The sequence below is a fragment of the Falco cherrug genome, chromosome 3 (genome assembly GCF_023634085.1).
Source record: "Falco cherrug isolate bFalChe1 chromosome 3, bFalChe1.pri, whole genome shotgun sequence".
Lineage (NCBI taxonomy): Eukaryota > Metazoa > Chordata > Aves > Falconiformes > Falconidae > Falco > Falco cherrug.
The window spans coordinates 48,542,445-48,568,953 of NC_073699.1; the positions used below are offsets into that span (position 1 = coordinate 48,542,445).

Here is a 26,509-nt window from a genome sequence, read left to right on the forward strand (position 1 = left end):
TTACTTTGTTATATCTGCGATATCCCCAAACAGTTACCATGGCAAGTTATACCCCTTCATGTAATGCATATGTAAACCAAAATAAGATCTAGCTGTGAGGAACATCTTGTAAATAACTTTTTGGAAGCACTCATTGCTTTTTAATTGTATTCTTTGTAGTTCTAAGCCAAATATAATTTTCTTGTCAGTCTACATGACCCTTGACTTTGAGGAAATAACCTGTATTGCTAATATTCATGTTCCTTCACAGCTAACTCTATCTGAAAAAGGGACCTATCATTAGTCCCATTCTTTGCGATAATAATTAACAGTCATTAGACAACAGTGGTCATAATCACCCATTGTTATCAATGAATTCTCATAATAATACACTAAATTGCCTACTCCCTCAGCATTAGCAAGCGTGTTCTTTCGGTTGATGTCATTACATTTCTTTTTTTCCCCCTCAGTAAAAAGACATTTAGAACTGCCTTAAACACACTACTGGAAGTGTAATTTAGGAAAGTCAAAAGGATTTTATATAAATTGTCTTGATTTATATAAAGTGTTAGCTAGGCAAAATTACAATCACCATTTATTTAACCCATTAATCTGGTGTAAAAGTTAGACATACAATTACTTAAATAAATATGAACCAACTTTACTTTCTGCAGTAATTAAATCAACTCTACTCTCTGTTCTTACATTTTCTTGCAATTTTCTGTCTTCCTAGCTTTTCCTTATACTCCAGTCCTCTATCAGGTCCTAATCAGAGATGCTTTTTTTCGTATCTCGTTTCTTTGTTTTCTTTGCCTGTCTATTCTATATTTTCCAGGGGTAATGTTGACATAATCTAGTCTCTCAAGACAGCTTGCCCTTTACACCCCTTCCTTTCACCTTCTGTTCTTAGATACTCTCACTAAAACCTCATTCCAACTTTTCTATTAATCTACTTCTATGTAAAAAGAATGTAATACTGGTAGCAGTGTGTCAGACTGCAGATCCATCTAGTCCGGTATACCGTTGCCAACAGCTACCAATAACAGATTTCTAGGGAAGAGCTGAAAAACAGGGCAAATATATAGACATGCTTCTTGAATACAAAGTCTCTCGGGCTTTAGCAATTTGTGGTTCAGAGGTTTCCTGAGCCAGAGATTGTGTCTTTGCACTTAACAGTTCCCAGTGGAAAGTTGTCTTCCACGGCAATGTGCAATGGCTTTTTGCAGCAACATGCATTTTGCCGTCTATAACATCTTGTGCAGAAAGTAAAATGTATTAATTATGCACTGTGTAAAAAGCTACCTCCTTTTGTTTTGAATCTGCTACCTGCAGGTTTCATTTAATGGTCTTGAGCCCTTGTATTTCATGAGAAAACAGAATTACTTATTTTGTCTATGCCATTTTATATTTCTTATCTCCCTCTCCTTCCCTCTCAACATCCCTTTTCCAGGCCAAACAGTAGTTGTTTGCTTAGTTGTTCCTTGTATAGAAGATATTTCATAACACTTGTCTTCTTGCACTTTTAAAGACAAGTGAATCAGAACAAAACAAAGCATCTATTATTCATCTTAACCACAGAATTTACCTGGGAGTATTCTCAATTTTTTCTGCTTTGGGGTGGCTGGGTTTTTTTCCTTTTTCTAATAATTCCAAAACATTTGATCTGTTCTGTTATCCTTTTGTTTTGCTGGGCTGACATCATTACAGAGCTATCTTAATGCTGAGGCTACTTTCCTATTTCAGAACCCATCATTTTGCATGCACATTTAAGGGGGTTTCCCCCTCACAGCCACTGCTTTTCATTTAGCTACAACTAATTTCATCTGTCTTTCTATTACCCAGTCACTCTGTATGAGGCCCTTCTGCAATCTCTGCCACTAACTTTCATTTTTATTACCTTAAAAACTTAGTATCATCAGAACATTTTGCCATCTCCCTGCTCAACCATTTCCCAAGAACCTATTGTACAATGAAGAGCATGAGTATACAAATTATCTAAGCAGAAGAAAACTTTCATTGTCCACAGTACAAAAATAGCTCACCTAAAACAAAGGATCTGCTTGGGAAGACACTCAGCACTCTATTGCTCAATATAGTGGCTCTGATTTCTTTAACACTAACAGCTGTGTCACTGACTCTGTATTAACATCCAGCTTGAAAGTGCCATGTAAATTATTTTTTAGAGCTCTTTTTCAGGTTATGTCACAGACTATGTACCTTTATGTCTTTTATTAACTATTCTAATTGCCTACAAACATTTGCCCTCAAAAACGCCAAGAATTAACCTGTATTTTGAATATCATCCAGCCAATCAACATCAAACCTCTTCCTATGTTTTCATAACACAGTTTGGACTAAGGCAGCAGGATTCTGCAAACAATGACATCTTAAAAAAAAAAAAAGGGGGGGGGGGGTGCAAGAGACTGTAAGAAAAGGAAAGAAAGAAAACCATGCCTAAATACTTTGGGTGAGAAGGCTATGGCCAAATTATTAAATATCTCCCAATGCATAATAATTTCACTAGATACCAGGACATTAAATGCTATTATAAATCTAGCACTAAGTTATTGCTATGAAAAGGAGAGATTAAGTATATTTTTAAAAGATGTATTTAATTTTCCTCAGTAGTAAATGAAAAGGGAAATAAATGTCATTTAAATATATATGATTGCCTCTTTTCATTCTTGTCTAAACTATTGGTTACCTTCATTTTACAGTGGAAAATGAGGGACACAAGGAAGGTAAAATTACATTCAGATCATAGGTAAATCAGTGACTTAGCTTAGAAATAAATATAGACATCCCGCCTGTGAGTGCTTTATGCACTATATCACGCAGTCCATTTGGAGCAATAGTTGTCTGAAGATAGTACTTATAGGTAAGCTAACAGAACTCTGACAAATAAGAAAAAAGAGAAGCAGAGGAGGTGATGGCAAATTTTTAAAGAGGTTTTGAATGTATTAATGAAGAGCCAGAAAAAGATACAGGAAAGTGTAAGTGAGATGGTTAAAGAGATATTCTTCTACACAAGGAACAAGGAACAATCCAGGGACAAAACAAGTGTGCAGAAGATAGAGGTCTGTAAAAGCAAGAATGGCAAAGAGAAGGTGACAAGGAAAAAACATTCACTTCGTCTTCTAGTAACAGAAGGGAAAACTGATTAAACTAGTATATGGCCATTTTACACAGGTTGCAAGTCAAATTTAGTCCATACTATCACAGGAGATTGTGGATGCTCACCACATGTTTAAAAAGAGTTTACACAAATTCATGGAAGAAAAATTATCAGTGACTATGAAAAACAAGGATGATGTAGCTGGTTTCTATGTTTCTAAGCTCAAGAAAATATTTTGGCATTATAAAGGAAATAAGGGAAAGATTGTTTAACGGTAAATCTGAGAAAGCAGTAGAACAGGCCGCCTAGGAAAGTTATGGCATCTCAGCCATGAGAAATCTTAAGAAATGGTATGAAGTAAGTATAAAGGAACCTGCTTAATTGGATCAATGGGTCAATTGAAAGGTCTCATTAAATCCTATCTAGCAGTCATAGCTGGGCTGAGTCCAGGGTATGTGTGAACATGTTGTGCAGGTATAAACATTAATATGATAATCAGCAAAGGCTGACCAGGAAATCTCTCCTAGGAATTATCTTGAGCAGCCACAGTATGTTTACAAGCAGATTTACCAGTTTGTAATTTTATATATATTAATTAACATATAGTAGCTAACACATTTAAAAATCTCTCTTTTAGCTATATCTGGACAGATCTTAAAAAAATCAGGTTTATAGGAGCAATCACAGGAAATAGCCCTGATATTTCTATACCAGCTTCACAAGTAACTGAAAATTAAGCCACAGAATGTTATATATTGTTGGGTTCAATTGCAGTTTCTAAGAACAGTTACTGATGGTTTGTGGGTTTAAAATTTATTGGTACTTGAACTATTCTTAAACCATAAACCCAGCTCAGGTAAAATGTCTATTCTTAGCAAGCAATACATCTTTTCCACAGGTTACCACAGTGTAACATCAATGCTTGAATTTTATAACTATAAAGAAACACAGTAGTGGAAGAAAGTAATAAAATAAAACACATTAAGCAAACATGTAAGAAAAATAACTCACTACTAACCTGTCCTCTTTCAAAATTTGATTGTCTTAGTCTCCTTTTGCAGGAATCTCCCTTCTCTCCAAACACTGTGATAAATATATCTGCATCAGTCCCTGATGCGGGCAATGTTCCCGTATGAACACTGATCAAGTAAAGAACTTCTGTCATGAAAAATCAGTGACACAAGACATTACCAAATCAAACTGTTTAGCAATGTAAACATCAAACGTTATAAACTGATTTATTTTAGGTAAAAGATTAATTTCAACACCAAGGAATGAAGTTATATTAATTTACATTAACGGTCTGAGTTTCATGCAGATTGCTAGCTACCTCACAACAGCACATTACAGCATTAGAGATGCAATGTTCTTTATGAATCAATGCAACAATCCATGCTTACATTACAGAAAAAGAAAATGTTGAAGATCCAGAGTCTTGTCCAGAGGTCACTGAAACCAGCTGAGAGGATCACACTGATTTTATCAGGCTTTGTAAAAAGTCTTGAATTCTTGTAGGAATTAAAGGTCTTAAATTGAGTTAGGATTTATCATCTCTAACAATATTTTGCCAAAGAAAGAACACGGATATAACAGATGAAATCCACTTTTCTTCTGAATCAGCTGAATTCTGTTTTAGTCTGATATTTTGATAATTATGGCCAGTATCAATTAATAGGTTCAGGATAAATGGCTCAGCTGTTTATACAGGTTTACATTGTTATTATTCTTCTTCACCACAAAGGATGGCTTGCCATGACTTTTGGCTGATGAGTTATATACTACATACTCCTTGAGGCAGCATGACAGAGGATTTCTTTTATGGATTCTTCAAGCTCTGTGAAGAATTATATGTTATAACAGACTGTGAAGATATTTTTCCATTTGCAGTCTAGCCTTCGGTTATATATTAAATGCAAAAAGTTTTAAATATTTTAACTAAGACTTCTGTTCATAAATTATAATGAATGAGAATTCTTTTCTAAATATTTTACAAAATGTAATCAGAACAAAGAAAGATGTTATCATATTTTAAATATAATGATGAAAAGAAACAGAACTTCTGAGGCAGAAATGGGGCTTGAAGAAAACTTAAAAAAATATTGTTTTTTCTTTCTGTGATTCACACCATTATGACTTTGCACGTGCCTGTTTTAAAACTGTGATTTAGTCCCTCACCAAGTGTAAATGAGTCGGGTTTTGAAAATCTTAACTGAAAAATACTAATTGGGCTTTGCATATTTTTCAGACTTCCAAACAGGTACTTAGCCTAGTGAAAAAAGTCATATCAGTGTGGTTTTTTTAAAACAGAAAAAAATGCTTTAACAATACACATTATTAAACACCATGCTGTTTAAACGGGTATATTGAATGAATCTTTTAAAATAATTTTGAGTGTTTTTTTTAATATATATAAAATGCATTGCAATCTTGCCTATTGTGTTCATCCCATTAGGTAGTTAATAAATTTCTGTGCGTGTGTGTGTGCACTTCCTCATGTGTTTATTTTTCAGTTCAGCAGCTTACCCCTGAGTGGTGGCTTGTCTGGCCTGACCGCTGCTAGCTCTGTCACAGTCTCAGATCCATCTTCTCCAAAGAGACACTGGGCTTCAGTGTGAAAGCCCAACTCTTGTTTAGTGTCCAGGTCTTTTAGCCGAAGCTGCAAGCAGAATCAGAAGAAGAAATTCATATATCTGAATCATTTTTTTTCTTATTTCCATCCCAACAGAAACTGACATTTCTTCCTATTGTTAATCCCTGCAAACACTTTATAACTTGACCCTGCAGAAGAGCTACTGTAGTTGCTGAAAGCCACTGATTCTGCAGCCTGATGTTTATAGGTGTATTCATTGCATATTGACGCAGGCATAGGACTCATTTGTAAAGAACCAGTGAAGGATACAGATTAAATAGGCCTGTATATAGATGTAATTTCAGAATATCAAATGAATGAACACAGTTACTTCAATCTTAATAGCATATTCCCATTTTGCAGAAACATCTGCTTTGCTGCTTTTTATTTGTTTGTATGTGACTTGCTGTATCTCAGTTAGGATTTTCAAAGTTGGCAGAAATTAGGTGTCTAGTGGCCTTTGGGGCTCATTGTGGAGATACGTTATTTGAAGAATGAATTCCAATAGAAGGCTGGAGTTTAGGCCCAGCTTCACTCCACCTGACTTTAAAAACACGGTGGAGACTGAACAAATTAGGTTCCAAATCTGTGAACTTAGAACCTCCAAACTCAGGAAGCACAGCCTTGAAAGCTCACCTATCCTAGATACGGAGACAATGTGGAGCTCAGCTTCGCAGGAGGGCAACTCAGATAGTGAACTTTATTTTGGGTCAGGTTATAAAATACAGAACGACAAACTATCAAGCATATGCATGAACATTTATGGTAACAATTGCATGAAGGATTGAATTTGATAAATAGCTAATGACTGCAAATTGGCAGATATGGTTTCTTCAGCCTTTGAAATCTCTTTGTATAAAAATATTATATCCAAGACATTAAAAAGAAAACAAAATTCAACAAAAACTTAATTTCATTGAGACATTAAGTAATTGAAATTTTAGGCAGGGATTCCCAGAATTTCTGTGGTGACTGTTTTACTATTACTGACACCGGTGACAGTAACAAAAGCTTGAGTGTCATTGTACAGGATACAAACATTACTATTTGGAAATCCTGAGTACAGATTTCCTTACATAGACTTCATGTGCAAGCTTGGAAATGCATAAATGTTTATATAAACAAATTATATAATTGAAATAATTAGGAATTTGACAGTTCCACTCTTAATAATTTTGTCAGACTATCTTGCCCTTGAGTTCCTAGAAATGTAAGTAGTGAATATTTCCATTACTGCTTATGCTTTGTGCCCAGTGCTTCACAAGATCAGGCACAAGACATCCAGATGAAAGTAAACAATTCTCTATGGCCATTTCCAGAATTAAACTATTACTTACATGAGTAAACAGTGGTTTTCTTTAGATACTGTTAAATTCCACTAAAATTGCAGCCAGTTGTTTTCCCATTTTTTACACTTGTAATAACTGAATTTTCTCAAACTAAATGTCTAATTTCTTCTCACACAAAAATATCCTCCCTAACTTCTATCAATATAAACGTTCCTAACTAAATATCAATTAGTATCACAAACACCTATCAGTATTAAAATTGGACTAAGGGTTACTTGCATATGCAGGCAGACATCCTACAGAAACTGGACTCATAAAAAGGAGATGTGTAAATTTATGCAGATTTTGGCCTTAAAATAAAATGTACCTGACAGATATTTGTTAATTGTAAGATCACATCCAAGTGTGAACTATATGTGAACATCCAAACCATACAGTGTTTCTATATGCTACACTAAAGTAAAAATTATTTTGTATTTTATTTTGGAAAGGGCCAGAAACTCTACTTTTGAGCAAGAAAAAGCTACTTATTCTACAGTATGCAAATCTTCAAAAGTTAAAGAAAAGACATAAATTTTCATTAAGATTATATCATTTTCTACATAAGTGTGCAGGAAACTGTAGGAGATCAACAGTAAAAACTCTGGTACTTTGAAGCTGTTATAAACACCAAAATAGAGAAAATAATAGCATAAAGAACATAGGGATATTATCTCCTTTTTAGCCTTTGCAGTTTCATTTGTAATCTCTGGGTTATGTGAAATTTCTGAAACTTTGGCTATTACTTTTGTCACTTAAGGAGAAAGCAAGGAAGAGGATTCTTTCCAGTTGTGGCTGGGTTTGACCACTGATTCGTAGTAAGCTTACATATCCTGCCTCCTATTATCTATTTCTATACAGCATTTCTATTTTTTACCTCACTGTAAGAGCCCTCTTAAAGTGAAAACAACTTGTTACATTTTAGATTATGCTAAATAAATAATTTATAAATGGACTAGTACATGAGTAATAGATATTATAAGCTTATTACTAGCACAAGCAGTATATGTTATTGTGGCTTATGTTTGGGTTGTAAATGCACCAATAGAAGAGACTACATAGGTTTATAGCAACAACCTATTGACTCCTTGTCAATTTATAGCTACTAACAAACCAATTCTTAAATAACTTTTAAAGTATTTAAAGCATGAATAAAAAACACTTAGCCATTTGCAAAGCATTCTCTTTGAAAAGAAAGCAGAAAACAAGCAATTACATTTCTGAGTTTTCTGCCATGTTTTGAGCCACCAGTTCTGGAGGCTGATATCATATTACATAATCACACAATGGATATGGTGAGGGTAGTGTCAACATATCATTGGACTGCTTTATCAAATGGCCTGGAGATGCATATTTTAAATGAGAAATTAGTTTTGCTTACCTATTCTTTCCACTCTTGTAGCCTAAACTGAGACTGCAAAATCAGCTGACAAAGAACATATTTGGGGAGAAAATATGATCGATAAACTCCTCCTCTATCCTTAGGAATTCATAAACTCAGACTTCATGTTCGTTTGAGTACCATCAACCTATTAAAATTTTATCTTTGAATGCAGCTGTTGAGCATTCCCCATCAGAACAGTTTCTGGACTGTTTGTTCATTTAAGGAATCACTCTTTGATCTTTTAAATCAGTAGTAGGGTTAAGGTACTGTGTGGCCCAGTCCAGACAAATATTCTACTAAGTTTGGAATGATTCAATGCTATGTCCACAATGCTTTTTGTGCCCTTGCCTACAGGCACAGCTCATTGACACAATTTTTCTTTGCATTAACCTTCAAGATGAAGTATTTCCCCACAGCCCAAGTATTGTTCAGCCCCAACACCTGCCTATTCAATCTTCCTAACCACCCTGGGGAAAGGTATACATTTAAAATGTGGTTGAATTATACAATTGACAGCATTAAGTCATTTCACCATCTCTTTTTATGAAAGGTCTGAAGTACATATTAAACTACAATCAGATGTTTAAGGCCCACTGATGACCATGTTGTAACGAATAAATACTAAAATATCAGCTTAATTCATTTCCACAAGTAGGTTGCTTTCTGTCAGGAGACTCAGTATTTCCATGCAGGGACTAATGTTTCTGAACATCAGCAGAAAACACTGCCTTCCATGTCATGATGAGCTATGAAGAATGGATCTGCACATCAGTGAATAGGTATAGCATATTCAGCAGGCCCAAACAAGGTAGATCTGCACACACAGAGATCTAGAAGCTGTAGGTAATCATCTGTAGATGCCAGGTAACCGAGCCAAAAGATATCTGGCCTTGCTAGTGTGGTGCAAAGCAAAGCAAAGCTAAAAATCTGTCTTTTAACAGAAGATATTTATGGTATTATGAAAAATATTACAAGTTTATATGTATCGTATTTGGAATACCTTGTGAAGTTTAATTCCTCTTCCCAAGCATGGACCGGATAACACAAAGGAAACCTTTGTTATGTCTCCAATATCACCAACAGTCAACTGTTAGAAAAATATATTTAAAAAAAAATTAACTCTACATTGTATGTAACCATTACTTCATGTGCAAACTAGAGAACTGACATTTGCCCAGGCCCAAGCTCATTGTAGAGAGACAGCTTCTAAGTAGTGAAAGCAGATTAGCTGAGGTTTGAGAAGTAGAATGTAAAGGAAGGGTGGAATAGCTTCATTATTTATTGCCTTACTGTTAAGGCCTAATAGTCTTAATTCAAAGTTAATGAGGCTTTTCATGTCAAAGTTGGCATTTGCTCAAGAGAGCTTTCCTAAGTGATATGTATTAGCCCACGTGAGAAGTGCTGTTTATTTAAGACATGGAGGTATAAACATTGACTGCGACAAAAAAATCATTCCATACAACTTCACATATGTTGGCTACAATTTTTACTTTACTGAAACTGTTTGGTAAGATTTGTATGAAATAGAAAAGAAACAGACCAAAAATGGATTATCACTCAGATTCTGAACTTTCTGTGCAGGGGATTTCCCTTTTCTTCCAAATACAACAACTTGAATATCAGGAACATCTTCTGGTACTTGTGTACAGTGTACCCATGTTTGCCATCGTCCTCTACTTTTAGTATCAAAATTTTTTATGAGAGATGTCACAGATGTTTCTGCAATTAAAAACATATATTCAGAGCTCATGTCTAAGTTATAAGGCAGTATAAGCCAAAAGATGCAAGGTTACATTGCCTGGTAGTGTTAGATCTAGCACAGGCAAGTCAGGCAACAAAGCTGCAAAACCCTCATTACTCATTTTATCCCTGTGGAAGTATAGAAAACCAGGCCAGCTGCTTCATGACTTCATGTCACACTTTTGCAGGGGCCACACCTGTCTTCTCTGTATTATTCCAAGGACAGGTTATGTGCTGCCAGAGGAGACTTTTAATACTGCTACTTCCATCTCCACCCCAGGCATAATTTCTTCCTCCTTAATTACAGAAGGCATGATTCGCCTTGGTCCAGGCCCCTGCCCCTCACCATTGGGTTACCAATACTCAGTTCTGCCTACATTGTGAAATAGCCTTATACTGATCCTGTTGTGCTTTGCCATGCAGTAGTGATTCACGCAAATGAAGGACATTTGTGCTGGTATTACCTTTGAGTGGAATTGCCACTTCTACAAAATCTTTCTTGGAGTGTTTATTTATCCAGTCATTGTGAACAAAAACATGTGCAGAAAAAGGGTAGAGGACTTCTTTTATAACAATTTTTTCCAAGAACCACTCATCTGATTGAAAATAAACAGGACGTTATCAATTTATACCTTTTAAGCAACAAAAAGTTCTGTGTATGCAGTCATAAGTTTCTGTCTTTAGAAAATCAAGAAAATGTTTTCTTTTGCTGCACTTCTTCAGGAAATAAGACTTCTGAATATATATTGGCTGTGTCTAAATGTGTTTATGTCTTTTCCCCTGCACTCTAAAATATTTGACAAAATGAAGAAGTCTTAAAGGTTTTGTGAAATTAAACATACAAATAGATTTGAGTTAATGATCTATTAGTGTCCGAAAAGATGGAAAGGCTTTTGTACAAGATCTCTAGACAGAAGAAATCCGCTATAGGAAATGATATTATCAATGACCTAAAGGAAAAAGGATCAGGATTTCTACCACATTAGCCATCAGAAAATCCACTCAACACACAACTTTCTTTCTGGTGAGGTTTTGTGCTATCTAATAAGGCATAAACTTCAGCTGAAGATTTTCTCATGATTGAGACCATTGTGTTGATTCTCTGGAAATCAAGCATTTGAAGACTCAGATCTCTGAGTCATGGTAAACCTGATTATACTCCAAGTCTTGGTGAAGTCAATGAAAATTTGATCATTAATTTTAGTGTTATCATCTAGGAAATACATGGGAAATTGTCTCCAAATCAGTTTTTCCGAGTCTGAGTTTAACCTACAGTCATGTTATAGTCTTGGGTTTTTGATAAAGATAAAAGAACAAGAGACTCAGCTTATCATGCTCTGGAACAATCTTATCTCCATTATCAACATTATCTGCAGAAGTAGGATATCTATAGAATCTCTGTTCTGTTGCCTCTAAAAAAATTGGGCCAAAATTGTAGACAAAATATTGAAGAAAATATCAATTCATAATTCTCCTTGCTGCTTTTTTTTTTTTTAAGAAATAAGCAATTTTCTTTAACTTCAACAACTGCTGGGGAGTCTGAAGGAGGGCACTAAAAAATGTGCAGGAAGTGCAGCCTTTCTGTCTGCCACAACCTCACATATGCAGAATCTCTGTATTTCTCATGCGTTAGAAGAAAAAAAGTATGAGGCCGGAAGAGCCTTTCTTCCACGTTCCACTTCCCAATCTGACAAACTGATTTGCTGTTCTTATCTTTACCTAGAAGCATTCAGTCCTGAAAGACATTTCTCTTTTAAAATTAAAAAGTCAATCATCTAAAAATGGAAAGGAAGATAAAAATGTCAAAAACCTCAAAAGCATTGATGTCATATTAGTTCCTGAAAAAACGAAAGCTTTATTGACTATACTTAGAAATCCATAGTAACTTCTATGGAGAAAATTTTCACATATAATTTTACCATTTTTACACTGTCACATTTCCTGGGAATTCTTTACACATTTTAGTAAAACTAAGCTGGATACTTGACACAGGTAGTCTAACAGAAGTAATAAACACCAGAAAGTGGAAAGCAATTTCAAATTTCCTAGTACTTCTAAAAAAACTCTTGTGATTTTTAATCTTAAATTTAAGGTATTCCTGAAATTTCAGGATCTCCTAAATCTGTTAATCTACATGATTATTACCATACATTAACTGAAAAAATTGCTGACCTTTTTTTAGACTCTTAAATCCAACAAGAACTTGGTTCAACTTGCCAAGGTATACTGCTTTGATTTTGAAAACATCCACCTGCAAAATGAAAATAATCAAAATTATATTTTAATTAAACTTAATATGCATCTGCTTTTGAATATTTATCAGTTTAGCCTTGTGTGTCTGGTCATTGTTTTGTATCTCAATGGAAACAAATTTCTATTCTTTATGCCATTCCATTGTTTTTGAGTTCACAATTAAACATTACATGCTATAATTGATATTTTCTGATCCAGTTAATATTATGAATTATGAATTTCAAAATGCTGCTGTATTTAATAGGAAGGAATTTTGGCAACATCATATACACACACTAGCAATGAAGTGTTCGTTTCTAGTACCTTCATGGACTGAAATAACTAAATCAGATTCAATTACTACTCATGTTGAAAGTTACTTTGATCCAGAACATAACTCCCAATGAAACTGATGAACAACAGGTATCTAATAATTCTGAACATCTGGATCAATTTCATTTTCATTAAAATTCACAGCTAATTTAGTGGGAATTCAGCAAGTAAATGGGCATGAAGTGAATAGTATCTGGGAAGTTTTCAATCACTGTGCTATTGGGATAAGGAGTTTTAATTTAAGCCATCTCTATAATAAGTCAAATTTTCCCCATAAAACAGACTTGGATGATGAATAGACTTCATGGAATCTTCCCTTTTTTTCCCTACTGTAAATCTTCATAGTATATTCACCTTCTTGCATATATACGTTTGTCTTTTTGCAGTCATCTTTCCTCATAATCAGTGGGAAAGCTCACATAAGTATGGACACTGACAGTGGGGAGACACATTGTTTGAAGTATATATTTGTTGGCTTTTTTGAACTGGGCCTGAAGAAATGAGGTTTGAAAACAAACTATTCATGAACAGATTCATGTATTTGTTTGGGAAACCTGCTGCAGAATAAAATCTCCATGAGTAAAACTGGCTTATTTCTCATGACTTCATGAGCTATCCTGTTGTAGACAGAACCAGTTGTCTGGATTGAAAATGCAATTTGAAGACAAAAGTTTGGGACAAACTGGGGGGTTTCAAAACAAACAAGAAATGTTGTACCTATGGTTGCTGCCAAACATACAAAAATCCATGCTACCATATTGATCACAAGTCATCTAGAAGAAAAGGGCAAAGACTAAGAACAGAGAATTAGGCATTTGAGGGCAAGCTGGAGTAAAGAAAACTGAGAGAATGAATACCCAAACAGTTGCTACTCAAACTCTTTTCTATAAGAAGAAGATTAGGGTGCTATAGCCCTGGATATAGAAAAGCCCTTTATAATTTCAGATGAAGGATTTAGCCTTCTGAACAAGCCCATTCAAAAACTGACACAGAATCTGGATTACATAGTAAAAATCCTTATGAATTTGCAGATTTCCACTGCAGCGAGTATTCACATGTCAATTGTATTGTTCACATATTTTTCTCTACAATTTTTATTCTTAAAGAAAATGAAACATACATTCTTTCAGTCTGTACTGATACCTTATCCATTGTAGCAAGCAGTTTTGCTGTCCAGATTTCTTTAAGGTATTATCTTAAAGATATATAATATATAACTATTATTTATATCACAAAAGATATTAATTAATAAAATTTTGTATGTTACTTCTTAAAGCCAGATGAGCCCTACTATCCTGTCATCATTAGTTTCAAATTTATTTTGTGACATCTGAGCTAACAGTTTGATCAGTTTTTAATGAATATGACATTGGGCACATATATTCTCTTCCACAATGGAGAAAGAAAATACAGGAATACAGAGGGCATAATGATAAACAAAGATTCAGTCTGGTTTTCATACAACAACCGTTGTGTCCTCTGGAATCGTTAGAATGGAAAAGCAGATAAAATAAACAGAGACACATTTAAATAATAAATGAAGCATATTGCAAGCAGATTTCTCTAGATTTCTACATCAGAGAACAAACTAATCTGGGTTGGCTGGCAATGATGAAATACTCTCTCCTTCCCTCCCCAAAAGAAGATTCCTATGTACTTTGCAATGATTTTATGATTACTTTAAAACAAAAATTTAAAAATCTTCCAAACCTAAACTCAGAGCAAACAGTAGGGTCTAGTAATGTATCAGCTAGAAATTTCCTTTTGATCTGAAATAAACATTTCCTTTTGATCTGAAATTTGTTTAAGTTACTTTGTTCTTTTGCCAATAACTACTCCAGAAATTACTCTTCTAGGAAAAGCCCTTTAAGCCTCAAAAAGCAATAATATGTTTACCATGTTTAAAAGCAATAAGTGGGTGGAAGAATTGGAAACATGAAAAAATAAAACTCTGCGTGGAACACTATTAGTGTTCAGGAAAGTTGACAAGAAAAGGTCAGTTTAAAGTAGCTACAAAGGCAAGATATCCTAAAGAAATGTTACCTATCAGTTCTATCAATCAAGCACATCTTAACAAGCACTGATACCTCCCTGGCCTTAAAAGTCTGGAAAATCAAAACAACTTTTAGAGTATATTTAATCTCACTCAAAATTACTTCAACTTAACTGTTTCTCTGTTGCACAATGCTGACAATGCTTAAAAGCAACATGTTACCTATGGAGACAATCACATCAGCTACAAGAGAAAATTATGTCTATATGGAATACAAAACATTCATATTTTTGATACTTTGTCCATGAAAGACTTTATGTAAACATAAATTTTAACAAAAAGACACTCACAGATTCAGTTACATTTTTCCTCATTTTTTTACCTGCCCTCTAGCAAAAGTGATCAGGCTGTTTCTTGAGTTAAGCCATCGTTTCCCCGAGTCACTCTTTTCTCCTTGTATACAAAGATAGGCCTCACCAGTGGCATCTGCTTTCTTCAAGTCTCCCGTGTGCAAATGGATTGTATATTCCACAACTTTAGAAAAAATACACATACAAAACCAAAAAGTCAGCAGAACAAAGCGCTCTTTGTCCTCTTGCCCAACACCTGCATTATGTACTGATCCCTGGTAGAAACAATTGCAAATTTCATCTGAACCCCATACTATGCCACAGAAGAGGGAGTACAGGTCTCTTCAGTCCTAGTGATAACCAAAACATTCTTGCTGCATAACTCCCTGTTTGGCAACCTGCAGAATACAGATTTGTTCTGCTCGGACACCACTCCCAGAAAATCAGGACTAATGGCTGCTGTTTGGGGCACAGGATCTCCTATGTACTAGCCCCTTCCCCCTAAGGTAGGGAATTCCTTTCTAAGAAATACTTTATGTCTACATGCTCTTTGGAAAGTCTAAGTTTTGCTTTTTAAGACTACCTACTCATATTTCATTGTTTCTTCCTTACCTCTCTCTCTATTATTTTCTCCTTGAAATGAAATGGGAGGTTAGACTTATAAATGACTCAGAAGAATGCTGGGACCTGATTGTCTTAAGCTTTAAATTCATGTAATTACCTCCCAATGAATGAACACTTCAGGACTATCAAGCTTTCTCACTAGCCAGACCGTAATACTCTCACAACATTCTTGAGTTAAAACATGTGAATGTGAAACAGAATTACTGAATTAAAAATTCTTCAACTTCAGCTTTAATACATGAATAGAAAACCTCCTCACATTTAGTGTCAGTCTCCAAAGAATCTCCCATGTACTATATACTGACCCACAAAACCAGATCAGCTAGGTGAAATTTGAGTTTATGAGAAAGCATTCCTGATTTTCTCAGTTGTGGTCATAGTATAAAGATTAGAAGAGACACCTATGGCCACTATGTGGAGCTTCTGCTTCTGTGCCTCTTTCTTACGCAATACACAGGGGAGTGATGTAGATGAGACTAGATTACATTAATTCCAAAGAAACTTAATGAAAAACTCCTATGTTCATTCTTTAAATGACCTATTTTAGCCCCTGAGTTTATCATGGAAACAAGGAACAAGGAAATACTTAAAAGAAGCAGGTCACATTCTCAATATTCATGGTTATTTGCATAATTTTAACAAGAAGGAGCCGTGGAAAAAAATAAGAAGGGGGTTTGGGGGTTGGGTTTTTTTTTCCTCCAAGTGTTGTATGTCTGCTCTTACTCAGATTACCATAAGAAATCTGTGTAAAAAATCAAGACTGATTTTTTTTCTTAAGGACTGTGCCCCCTTAAAATCCAGCATTTTACACATGCTGAGCTATCTTTGACTACGCCAAACTATTCAGCCCCAACTCCCACAACCTTCATCACTGGCACAGTAAAGCAGACATAGACAACATCTAGACTATGTGACAGTTATGTGATGGAGAAAGTTTTCCAGCCTCACTCTGCCACTTGTCCCTACCTGGCTATATATCTGCTTTCCCAGGAAACACATGTGAGCAAAGAAGGGAAATGGTGCTTAAGACAGACATGAAACCAAGGAGAAACTAAGAAGCACTTTCAGTCACAATCGACAAGTCAAAGAACACCGAAATACACATTATTCAAGTCTGAAATACATATTTCAGCCTAAAAGACATCACAGAATACACAAATAGCTAAGTATACATCCTGGAAACATCTGGTATTTTCAGTATAGTTTGCTTCTTGAATCAAATTTATTCCAAGATAGAAATGGCCCAATTTAACCAAACCGTACATCCTTGAAAAAGATATAATTATGAGAACTTTCTGGTAGGTTTGAGAATAATTGCTAGAACCCAGAAGCTAAGGCTGTCATTTATTTTCAAGCGTAGGTGATAGGAAAACAGGGAGGGGAGAAAAAAAAAGTGTTCTGAGGATATTTATTTTTAAGCTTTTCTTACAGCTTTTTTCACAAGCTGGTGCTATTCATATCAAGTGCTATAATCAAAAGGCCTGAATTCAAATATTGTGACAATTTATATAGCTATTTCTTTATATATTAAAAATAAAAAGGTCAAATAACTGGAACAAGGTTTCTAAAGGGTCTTTGCATACCGATTGGAAAATTAGTATCTAAAAGGATTTGTCAAATTATAAGAGCTGTGTCAGTCCTCAAATACAGTTGTGCTCATTCAATAAACTTCTGAAATGTCTTTGTTTCTCTTCATGTTTTACTATGTGGGGATGATGCCCAAAAAAATGTTTTCTGAAAAGTAACTTTATTTCACTGCAGCACTATTTATTTTACTTCAGAGACTTCCCCTGGGATTTTTATCTTTTTTTAATCATTTAAACCAAGGGCTGGGAAAGTACTTGTAATTGACAGCATCATTCATGTTTGATGATAAGAAGTAAACCAAGAGTTTTCTTAGGCTGGGGTCCTAATGCATCTCATATCCCTTTCTTCGAGGCAGTTAAATATGCACTGCCATGTGAAAGACAACATAGCTGCATTAAAGTCAGCGTAGCTACACAAACTTGCTCTTGCTGGAGGTCCAGATAGTTGAAAGTATGTGAGCTGTCCAGATGACTCTTTAGCATTTAGCCAATGGTATTTTTGTTTTTAGAGGAGTTAAGATATGAAGATAAGATTCTGTGTTAATCATCTACAGTGTTGCCTTGCCTGTATACTTTCTTCATATAAGCAGATTCATTGAAGTCAAAAGGCTACTTGTGTGAATAAGGTCAGGAGAGTTTGATCCACAGATCTGATCTCTCATGTAGGATAGATTAGAAATCACAGTGCTCACAATCATCTTTACTGCTTTTGTCCAGAATCATTAATATACTTCATCATGAGCTTAGCTTTAATCACACAAGTAGCATTCAAACAAAATATACACTGAAAATCAGAAACATATCTAATTATTTTTGCTGAGGTAGTTATTTTCAGCTGAATCTTCTGAATCTCTTGATGCATAATTTAAAGCTCAATGTAGTCATGGCAAATACTTCCTGTTCATTTTCAAAGGCTTTGGATCAAAGAAAGGACTTCACTCTATAAGTGAAATAAAAATATACAAAGTAACCCCTGTGAAGGAAGATGTGACATAAAAGTGATTCTGAGAAATGGGGTAAAAGTTTTTAGGATGAGTACGGGACCATTCTGACTAACAGATGAACAACATACCCCAACAAAAAAACCTACTAAAATAAGATATTCTGTTCAACTTTGCCATTCTTTGTCTCTTCCCAATCCTATTTATAAAAGCTCACTTTCAGATGCAAGCTAACATAGTACAAAACTGAAAGTGATCACCTAATGCTCATTAAAAAGGGAATAAAATGTGATTTACAGCTAGAATGGAAGGCTGTGTTCTGAATTTGCCTGTTGTTTAATTTGCTATGGACTATGCATTTAAATATCATTTATTGTGATAATTCAGTAACATTTACCCACAGAACTCTCAATAGCCTTTCAAGGGTGAACAGCTTAAATGACATAATCACATCCTTTCTGAATGTCAGAGGTATAGTTAAACCTTTTACACCATTGTGATTTTAGCTTTGTAATGAAATCAGGCAATGCAGGTCATTTTTCCAATGGCAGGTAAACAGTAAGAAAAGCTGTGGGGGAGGAAGCGTACTATCAAATGAACTCCTCCTGTCGGAGCTCTCAAGACCTTTGCTCTTACTGCTCTCCTCTATAGCTTTTTCCATGGAAAGATAAGATGGTAGGGTTGAGCATATAAAAGGGGCAGGGTAGGGTGCTGTTTTTCAGAGCTGTTGGATAGAGCCAACAGACTTTTTTTCTTCATAGGCTTCTGCAAAAGTTCTACTCTACAAAACAGTGAAATAAATAGAAAAAAGCAATACAGGGAATAAGTATTCCAGAGATTATTGTCATAATTCCCCATTATGTTTTTATGTCCCCACTTTTGTTTTTAAATGAATGTTAGGCAACAAAGAATCAAAGAGGAGTAGAGTAGGCAGGGATATTTTTAAAATGCTCATTTGGTTCTATGGCAAAAAAATGTGGAAAACTAACTTGATGGCTAGCCCTGCTAATTTATCACTTAAGAAGTGTCAAAAAATTTAAATCATTTTTTCTGTGAAATTAAAGGTTCAGAACAAGATCCTCAGTTGATATAGCCATGCAGCTAATATGCTCAAGACAGTGGAGCAAATCAGTTTATGCCAGTTGAATATTGGATCTTATTAACCTAGTCGAAAGTACAGGGTTCATCTAACCTACACAACAGAGTGTGGTAGAAAGATGCCTGAGTGAGCAGGAATTTGAATCAATAAAAGTGAGCAGAACAGCATGATTCACTTCACCAGCTCTACTCCTAAGCCAGGCTGGTTCATGCGCGTTTGGAGTCATGCTTGAGCTAAGAAGACTAGTAAGTCAAAAGACTACATTAGCTGAAGCATCTCTAAACTTCTTTCCTTTGGAAGATAATATGAGACTTACCATTAACTTTAATGAAAAAGCAATTAACTGATACATATAAGCTTCTGGACTGAATTGTATCTGGAAGAGTTAAGTATCATGTAGTGAAAAACTACTCCATGCTCAAACATATCATGGTACACTACCACATAATAATGATCTATTGTAATCAACAAAGCAGTGAAATGTTATAATTATCTATTAACTACAACAACATAAAGTTGGATGATTTTTAATAGAGGTCAATATGTTTGCTAATACAGATGTTTCTTACTACAGATATTAAACACTTAAACTCTTCACATTCTTATGTTATCAGACTTGACTGGGGGAGTGAAGAGGAGCAGGATGTCAGTAGACACCAGAAAATGCACTTTTTTTATCTCAGAGGAGCCTAAAGTCAACCAGAAGAGGCCAGTTTGCAACTGGTATTAAAAATCCTTTAGTAAAGGTAACGCTGATCTTCAATACTTGCTTTGACAGTTATATATTGCAAAGTTCTTTCAAAGTTCTTACTCAGAAAGAGATTCTATTGTTATATAACTCCTGATGCATACCTTAAACTGCAGTCACAAATAATGGCATTCTAAAAATCAAGATATTATCTAAAAAAATCAAGAAATTTGGAGTCTAACAGCAAGAATTTCTAAAATGTTAATTGTTACTGTGTTCAATAACTTTGTCCCAATGTTTTCATATGCACATCAATGTCCTGCACAGAATTATCACAGAATTCATAAAAAAAAAAATTAATCAATGTCTTTTAATCCAAAGTCCAAAAAGGTGCATGGTAAATAATTTGACCTATGATACAGATAGACTAAAATAATGTGCTCACAAACACTAAGATGGGCAGACTAAAGAAAAGAAATAAAAAAAAATATTTCCTTCTGTGACACTAGCTAATATCCAGAACACAAATTAAGCTCTGAGATAATCTCACAGAATCTAATTAAACTATGCAATAGTTCAATCTTGTTTGATTAAACTTTGATCTGTTTCTTTTAGAATAATTCAATCTGGTAAAATACCTCTAGTCTGGAATCAGGCACTCACTTTTAAGAAGAAATATTTCTACAGATAGCAGAAAGAAACAATTTTGGAGAATCAAGTTTAAATTTTGCTTATTTTTTCTTCATGTGTTTGTTTTTAATTATTAAGAAAAGATTCAATGATAGCTGATAACTGTGATGGGATTTACTGGCCATGAAAAATTATCCTCATGCCCCACCAGATGAGGTGGGATATGCAGGAGACATGGACAGAGGATACATTAGATGTTAGAGATGGGGGAAAATGGAACAAATGTGTTTGTAGATGCAGGAAAAATTTAGAGTGCTCACTGCTTTTAACGAAAGGAATTGCAATTTTTGTGAAGATTACAAATTAGCATGTGTATGTGGGTTTGCCTTACTAAATCTCATGGAATCAATTATTTTAGAACAGAAGTAATTATGTTAGTATGGTTTTCCTTACAACCAGGCAATTGACATTACTGAGAAAGGTTACTGTTTATTTGGATGCTTAGGTTTTAGCATTTACTTTGCTTCCTATAAAGATATATACCTGTTGTTTGCTTTGTCTGGGGAAAGCAATGATCAATATCTTTCAAAATTGTTTTGTCTTTATTTGAATTTATTCTATCAAGACATTCATTAAAGACACCTCCATAATGGATGTCTCTTTCAAAGCAATAATGAGAGCAAACACATAAAAATGAATATTATTTTTTTTGTCTCTAGTAATCAAACTGGAACACAAGGAAGAAGCTGACTAAAATTTTAGACTGAATTAGTATTGGGACTACAAAGAATAAAATTGATATTAACACTTCCAGTTGTACATCACTGGAGTCCAGAAAATGGTTTGTAGGAAACTTCTTAGGTTAGTACATACTACCCATCAATGGAATAATTTTTCAAGGGAGAGTATATACACATGTTTTTCCTAGAAAATTTCCAAGAAAAACACCTTATCTTTCTAATATATCTGAAAACAAAATTGCTTTGCAAATCAGGATAATACTGTCTGACAGTATCTCCATGTGGTTCTCAGCATAATAGAGGCTTGAAGGTGTGTCTTCTTGAAAATCTTCTTGTTTGAATTTCTGGACTTTTTATATGTAGTTAAACATTTAGCAATTTTGAATTCTAAAAATAATTACCAATACATACATTTTTCCCAACTTTTTCATAAATAAGTTGGGGAAATAGAGCTTTTTAACAAGTTCTGTATTTCCTATATTCATAATCATACATTCTGCATATATTACATCCAATATCCAATGTTGTTTTGAATCTGATGGATCAAAACCATAAGATTTTTTCAGTAAATGAATACAAGGCTACTAATTATTTAAAATTATGGAAACATACTCAAACCCACAAATTTAAAAGGTCTTCAGTGTTTCATTTGTCCAAGTTTCAACTTCAAATGGAATGAAATATTCAGGAAAAATCTCTTTAAAGAATAGTGTGCAAAAGTTCACATGGAATATTTTATTCCTTTTTCTGGTCCACTTCCATCTTTTTCTATTAATTTCTGCTTAAGCAGAACACTTTTTGTACTATGGCCTCTAGCAATAAACCTCTTAACTGTCACTAAAAGCTTCAATATATGATCTTTACTATTCCCATCAATCCTCTTTATTCTAATGAACTGGATAGATGGTAAGCCTGTTCTTAAATAGCTAGTGGCCAAGTTATCAGTATGCAATTTTTTGTTCCTCTCCATATTCCTGGAGGGTTGGGAAAAATCACTTTATTGTCTCTCTGGCATCATACAATTCGCATGTGTTACTAACAGCAGAGAAACATGCAATTTAATATATAGTTTTGTGGAATATTATTTACTGTGCTGTAAACTTCTCATCAATGTTAATAAAAACACTAGTGCAATTGAAATTCTGGGATATCTCTTTGCTGGCTAACTATAACACATTTTAAAAATTCTGCCTCTGTTTTGTAGGAACTCTGCAATTCTTTCATTCTTAAAAAAATTACTATGTTTCTAGGTCACATACTTTTTTGTGAATAGGAAGATTCAGGTAATATCACACAGTGGATGATATTTTGTACATATCTTCAGCTGACATAGCATTAATTTGAAGAGATAATAAGTAAACTAAAAGTGGAACATCATCTAGCATGAAAGAAGCCAAATCCTAAGTTTGGTGCCATCAGTTACAGCATCTGTCATAATCCTGATACCAATGATTTCTGTTCTCTCAGCTTTCTTTTGTGATAAATGCATGTGAAAAAAAAATCATACTGCTTAATATCAAATTCTTGTGGAAACCCTCACAGTGTTTTAGGCCCAAAAGAGATATACTGGGGTTCCAGTGACAGATCCTGACCCCAGTGGCAAAAAAAAAGGATTTAGCTTACCAGGCAAAGGCTCCTGATCTGCGTGGAGAGCCGGCAGTTCCACACATTTGTCTTCTTTAGGGTTGAACCAGCAGTCAAAAGCTAAATACATCTCTTCCTTTGTGCCTGTGTGCTTCATATGCAGTAAATCTAAGTGCCATGACTGTTTTAGCTTGCTATGTGAGCCAGTTACCTGAACTTTGTCTATTAAGCCAATATCTGCCAGTTCATCCTATGTGAGGAGGAAGAGAAGATTAATGGATCTCATTCTAATTGTGCCAGATCAAATGTAGTTGACAGCTGTATGCAACAGGTGAGCAAACTTCAGTAGTTAAAGAACTGGGACAGATTTATAACTGCTACTATTTTTCCCCTTTCTAATGAATACAAAATTTATTTACTACCCTGAATGAGGAGATGCAATGCTTGAGGTTTGATATCAGGGAGCAAATGATGGCAGTCACTGCTGAAATTGGTACACAGAACAAGACAGAGTGTCCATAGATATTACACTGATTCAGTAGACTATTTGCAAGCACAGATGCTTTAGTCAATGTAAAACATTTTGAACACTATTAGAAATATTTCTTACAACTTGTAGCAAAAAAATGGTGCATTTAACTATAAATTTGAAGGAGTATTAAACTGTTTTTGAGGAAACATCCAAGAGCTCCTCCATCTTTACCCTACATCAAGTTTTCATATAGAAGGTGCCTATTAAAATCTTCCTCTTATTGCATTCATTCTTGGGAAAAAATCTCCTAGTTCTACTGGAGATAGTACAGCAGCTCTGTGACATAGCATTGCTTGAGTAAGTGAAAGTAGAGGAGGCCTTAGGTAACTATAATTATTGATTTTTCCCTGTAAGAGAAAAAGAGAAAACAGAAGTTGTCTTTCCCTCTTCCTATTCTCTGCTTCTCATACTCTTTCCCCTACCCTTCCATTTCAAAAGCTGCCCAGCTACTAGAAGTGCATTTGATCTGACTTCAGCCTTTCCTCTGACAGTGCACTTCCAGTTTTATTCTATATCTTTATATTTACCAGAGATTCCTAGAAATAACTTAGGAAAACCTTCTGGGTACTCCTCATTTTGGATCACGTTTATGGCCTAGGCGAATCTATTTAGTTCCTCTTGCGTTAAAGAAAAGAGGAACATAAGAAAACAGCCAACTATTTCCTTAGCTCAATCGTTGAGTCAAATTTACCTGACCAGTAGGAAGGAGAACCAGGAAACAGTTTCTTTAACCACAACTTCAAGGCTGCTTTCCGATAAACCTCTAAATGAAATGTAATATATTTTCACTTTGGGGGCTTTTTGCCAAGGGTCTCCTCAGCTCTTCCCCCACCCCCCACATGATTTCCTTTTGCTACCTGATTCCATGGTTGCAGCAGTCAATCATGAAGAAACATATTTCAGGATATGGCTTCATGGAAATATTTCTCTGATGCAAAGCTAGCTTGTGAGGTTCCCACTTCCCTGTCTGCCCACTTGCTCCCATTCCCTCAGTCCTGCCCTATACTTTTTTCTGCAGCTACAGGATGAACTAATCAAGGTTAAAACTAAGGCTAAGAAGTGAATCAAGGTTGAAAATTCCAGTTTTCTCACAGGGATCAACTATTTCCTCAAAATCCACGAAGGGCAAAAGAAGGATGGAGCAAGCAGTACAAGAACGGGACAGGTGGTAGTTAGACTTCCCTTGAATACTGCCCTAGCTTCCAGCAGTTTGTGGCTCAGAGATTTCCTGAGCCAGAGGAGGTATCTGCCATGCTTACCTCCAGATTCTTTCATGGAGAACAAACCCAGAAAAGCGTAAGAGTGAGACAGCGTTGGCAATGCAAAGGAATTATAGCTACAGGAGGGAGGTAAGAGCGTTGGGAAAAGAAGCAGCCTACAATTCAGCAAAAGACGTTTGTAAATATTTCAGTTAATGGGTAATAGGAGGAAATGAAGACAAACAATGGAAGGGCAGAACCAAATGAGGAAGGAGAAAGCCTGTGGGTAAAAAGGAGCTGATCAAGAGGGAAAAGACAATTATAATGACAGGCAAAAAAAGAGAGAAACCCTGCAAGAAGAGGAAGTTAGCCTGGAGAAACATGGTGGCAGGGATGAATAAATTACATGAAAGAGAAAAATGATAATTCTGTAAGTTTTATCTCATTTATGATTCTTCCTTCTCCATCATCAGCCTCAAAATTTCTATAGTATCCCATAGCATACTGTGTGTTTACAAATTACTTACTTTTGTGAGATCAACAAAACCTGTAAATCAGTACCTGCAGTGTGGTATATACTGTGATATGCACCAAGGGACCAATTTGCTCACTTAGGCATTCTCAGCATCACACATTGGGAGAATCTGCTCCTTCAAAAACCGTTGTTCAAGCGACAGTGTTACTACCTACAGACAAAAATGATGACCTGTGCCAAACCTGCACAGAGGACTTAAAAATCAATTTGGTGGTTTAGTTTAAAGAAACAATTTGTCTTAAAATTAAGTGAGTTATTGGCTACATGATTCTTAGACTTTTCTTTCAATAGAGAAAGGTTGAAGTACTTTGATCTGAATTGCTTTTCCTGTAACTTGAAGTGGCAACTTTTTGCGACTCAGATTGCCGTAGAAGATAAAAGAAAGGCATATTGGACCCTCTTCATCGCTCAAGTCAGATCCAATGATGTCCATTATCCAGAGACCTGATGAATTCATATTGATTTCAGACAGTTTAGGACTAGTCAATCTTCTACCTTTAAAAATTATCAGAGAGAAAGAGGAAAGAAGACAACATGAGAGAATGACATAATATAGCAGGACCATAGCCTTTACGGTACACAAACAAAGCTCTGTTTGCAGTTTATGTTGTATCTATAGCAAGAGCTCACTAAGAATAACACATCAATCCCTTTATTAGAATATTTGCCAAGACTTTAACACCTTAATACTCCTTCTGTGTTTAAAATTTAGTTTCAGAGTTATTTTGTTGATGCCAAGGTATTTTCCTTGTCATGTTTAGAAGTAATTGCTAAGAGAACATTCAGTCACCTTTTAGAGGTCTAATTAATTGTTCTTGAAAAAGCAATCAATGTTACTAAAACTAATTTATCATTCAGAAGTACCAGCCATATGTAGCATGTAGGCACCTAATGCAAAATGAATGATACTAATGAATTCTGCTTGTAACTAGATCTTACCTAGCAATATAATATGTGCTGTAACAGTGCAAGACTGACAGGTAAACCTATAATAAACATGCAAAAATATTTGCCAGATCTCAGAAGATCAATATTACTATCTCCCTCTCTTTCTCTTCCTTAATTACTGTTATCCTTCATTTTCACTCTGTTTTAACCGTTCTACAGGAAATTAAAATTATTTCATGGAAATGAACAGCTCAGTAAAATGCACTTTCCACAACTCAGAAAAAGCACACAACTGAATACCTGTGTATCTATCATGGGCACCTTATGTTTTAAAGCTTTTTATCCCTGGACAAACTTTTGTAGCTTATTTACTTTACATT

At 35.0% G+C, this 26,509-nt stretch overlaps 1 protein-coding gene across 1 annotated transcript in view; it reads right to left on the reverse strand.

The window, feature by feature from the left end:
* The window catches only part of LOC102057144 (RP1, axonemal microtubule associated), a 144,797-nt gene that overhangs the window by 43,985 nt on the left and 74,303 nt on the right, over positions 1–26,509 (reverse strand). Inside the window, exons 21-30 of the mRNA XM_055706318.1 lie at positions 26,420–26,429; positions 25,549–25,729; positions 23,015–23,225; positions 15,116–15,267; positions 12,348–12,426; positions 10,640–10,771; positions 9,976–10,154; positions 9,436–9,522; positions 5,618–5,750; positions 4,113–4,252 (exon numbers count right to left, since the gene is read on the reverse strand). Coding sequence (XP_055562293.1) covers positions 4,113–4,252; positions 5,618–5,750; positions 9,436–9,522; positions 9,976–10,154; positions 10,640–10,771; positions 12,348–12,426; positions 15,116–15,267; positions 23,015–23,225; positions 25,549–25,729; positions 26,420–26,429 — 1,304 coding nt within the window. The remainder of the gene's footprint in view (positions 1–4,112; positions 4,253–5,617; positions 5,751–9,435; positions 9,523–9,975; positions 10,155–10,639; positions 10,772–12,347; positions 12,427–15,115; positions 15,268–23,014; positions 23,226–25,548; positions 25,730–26,419; positions 26,430–26,509) is intronic.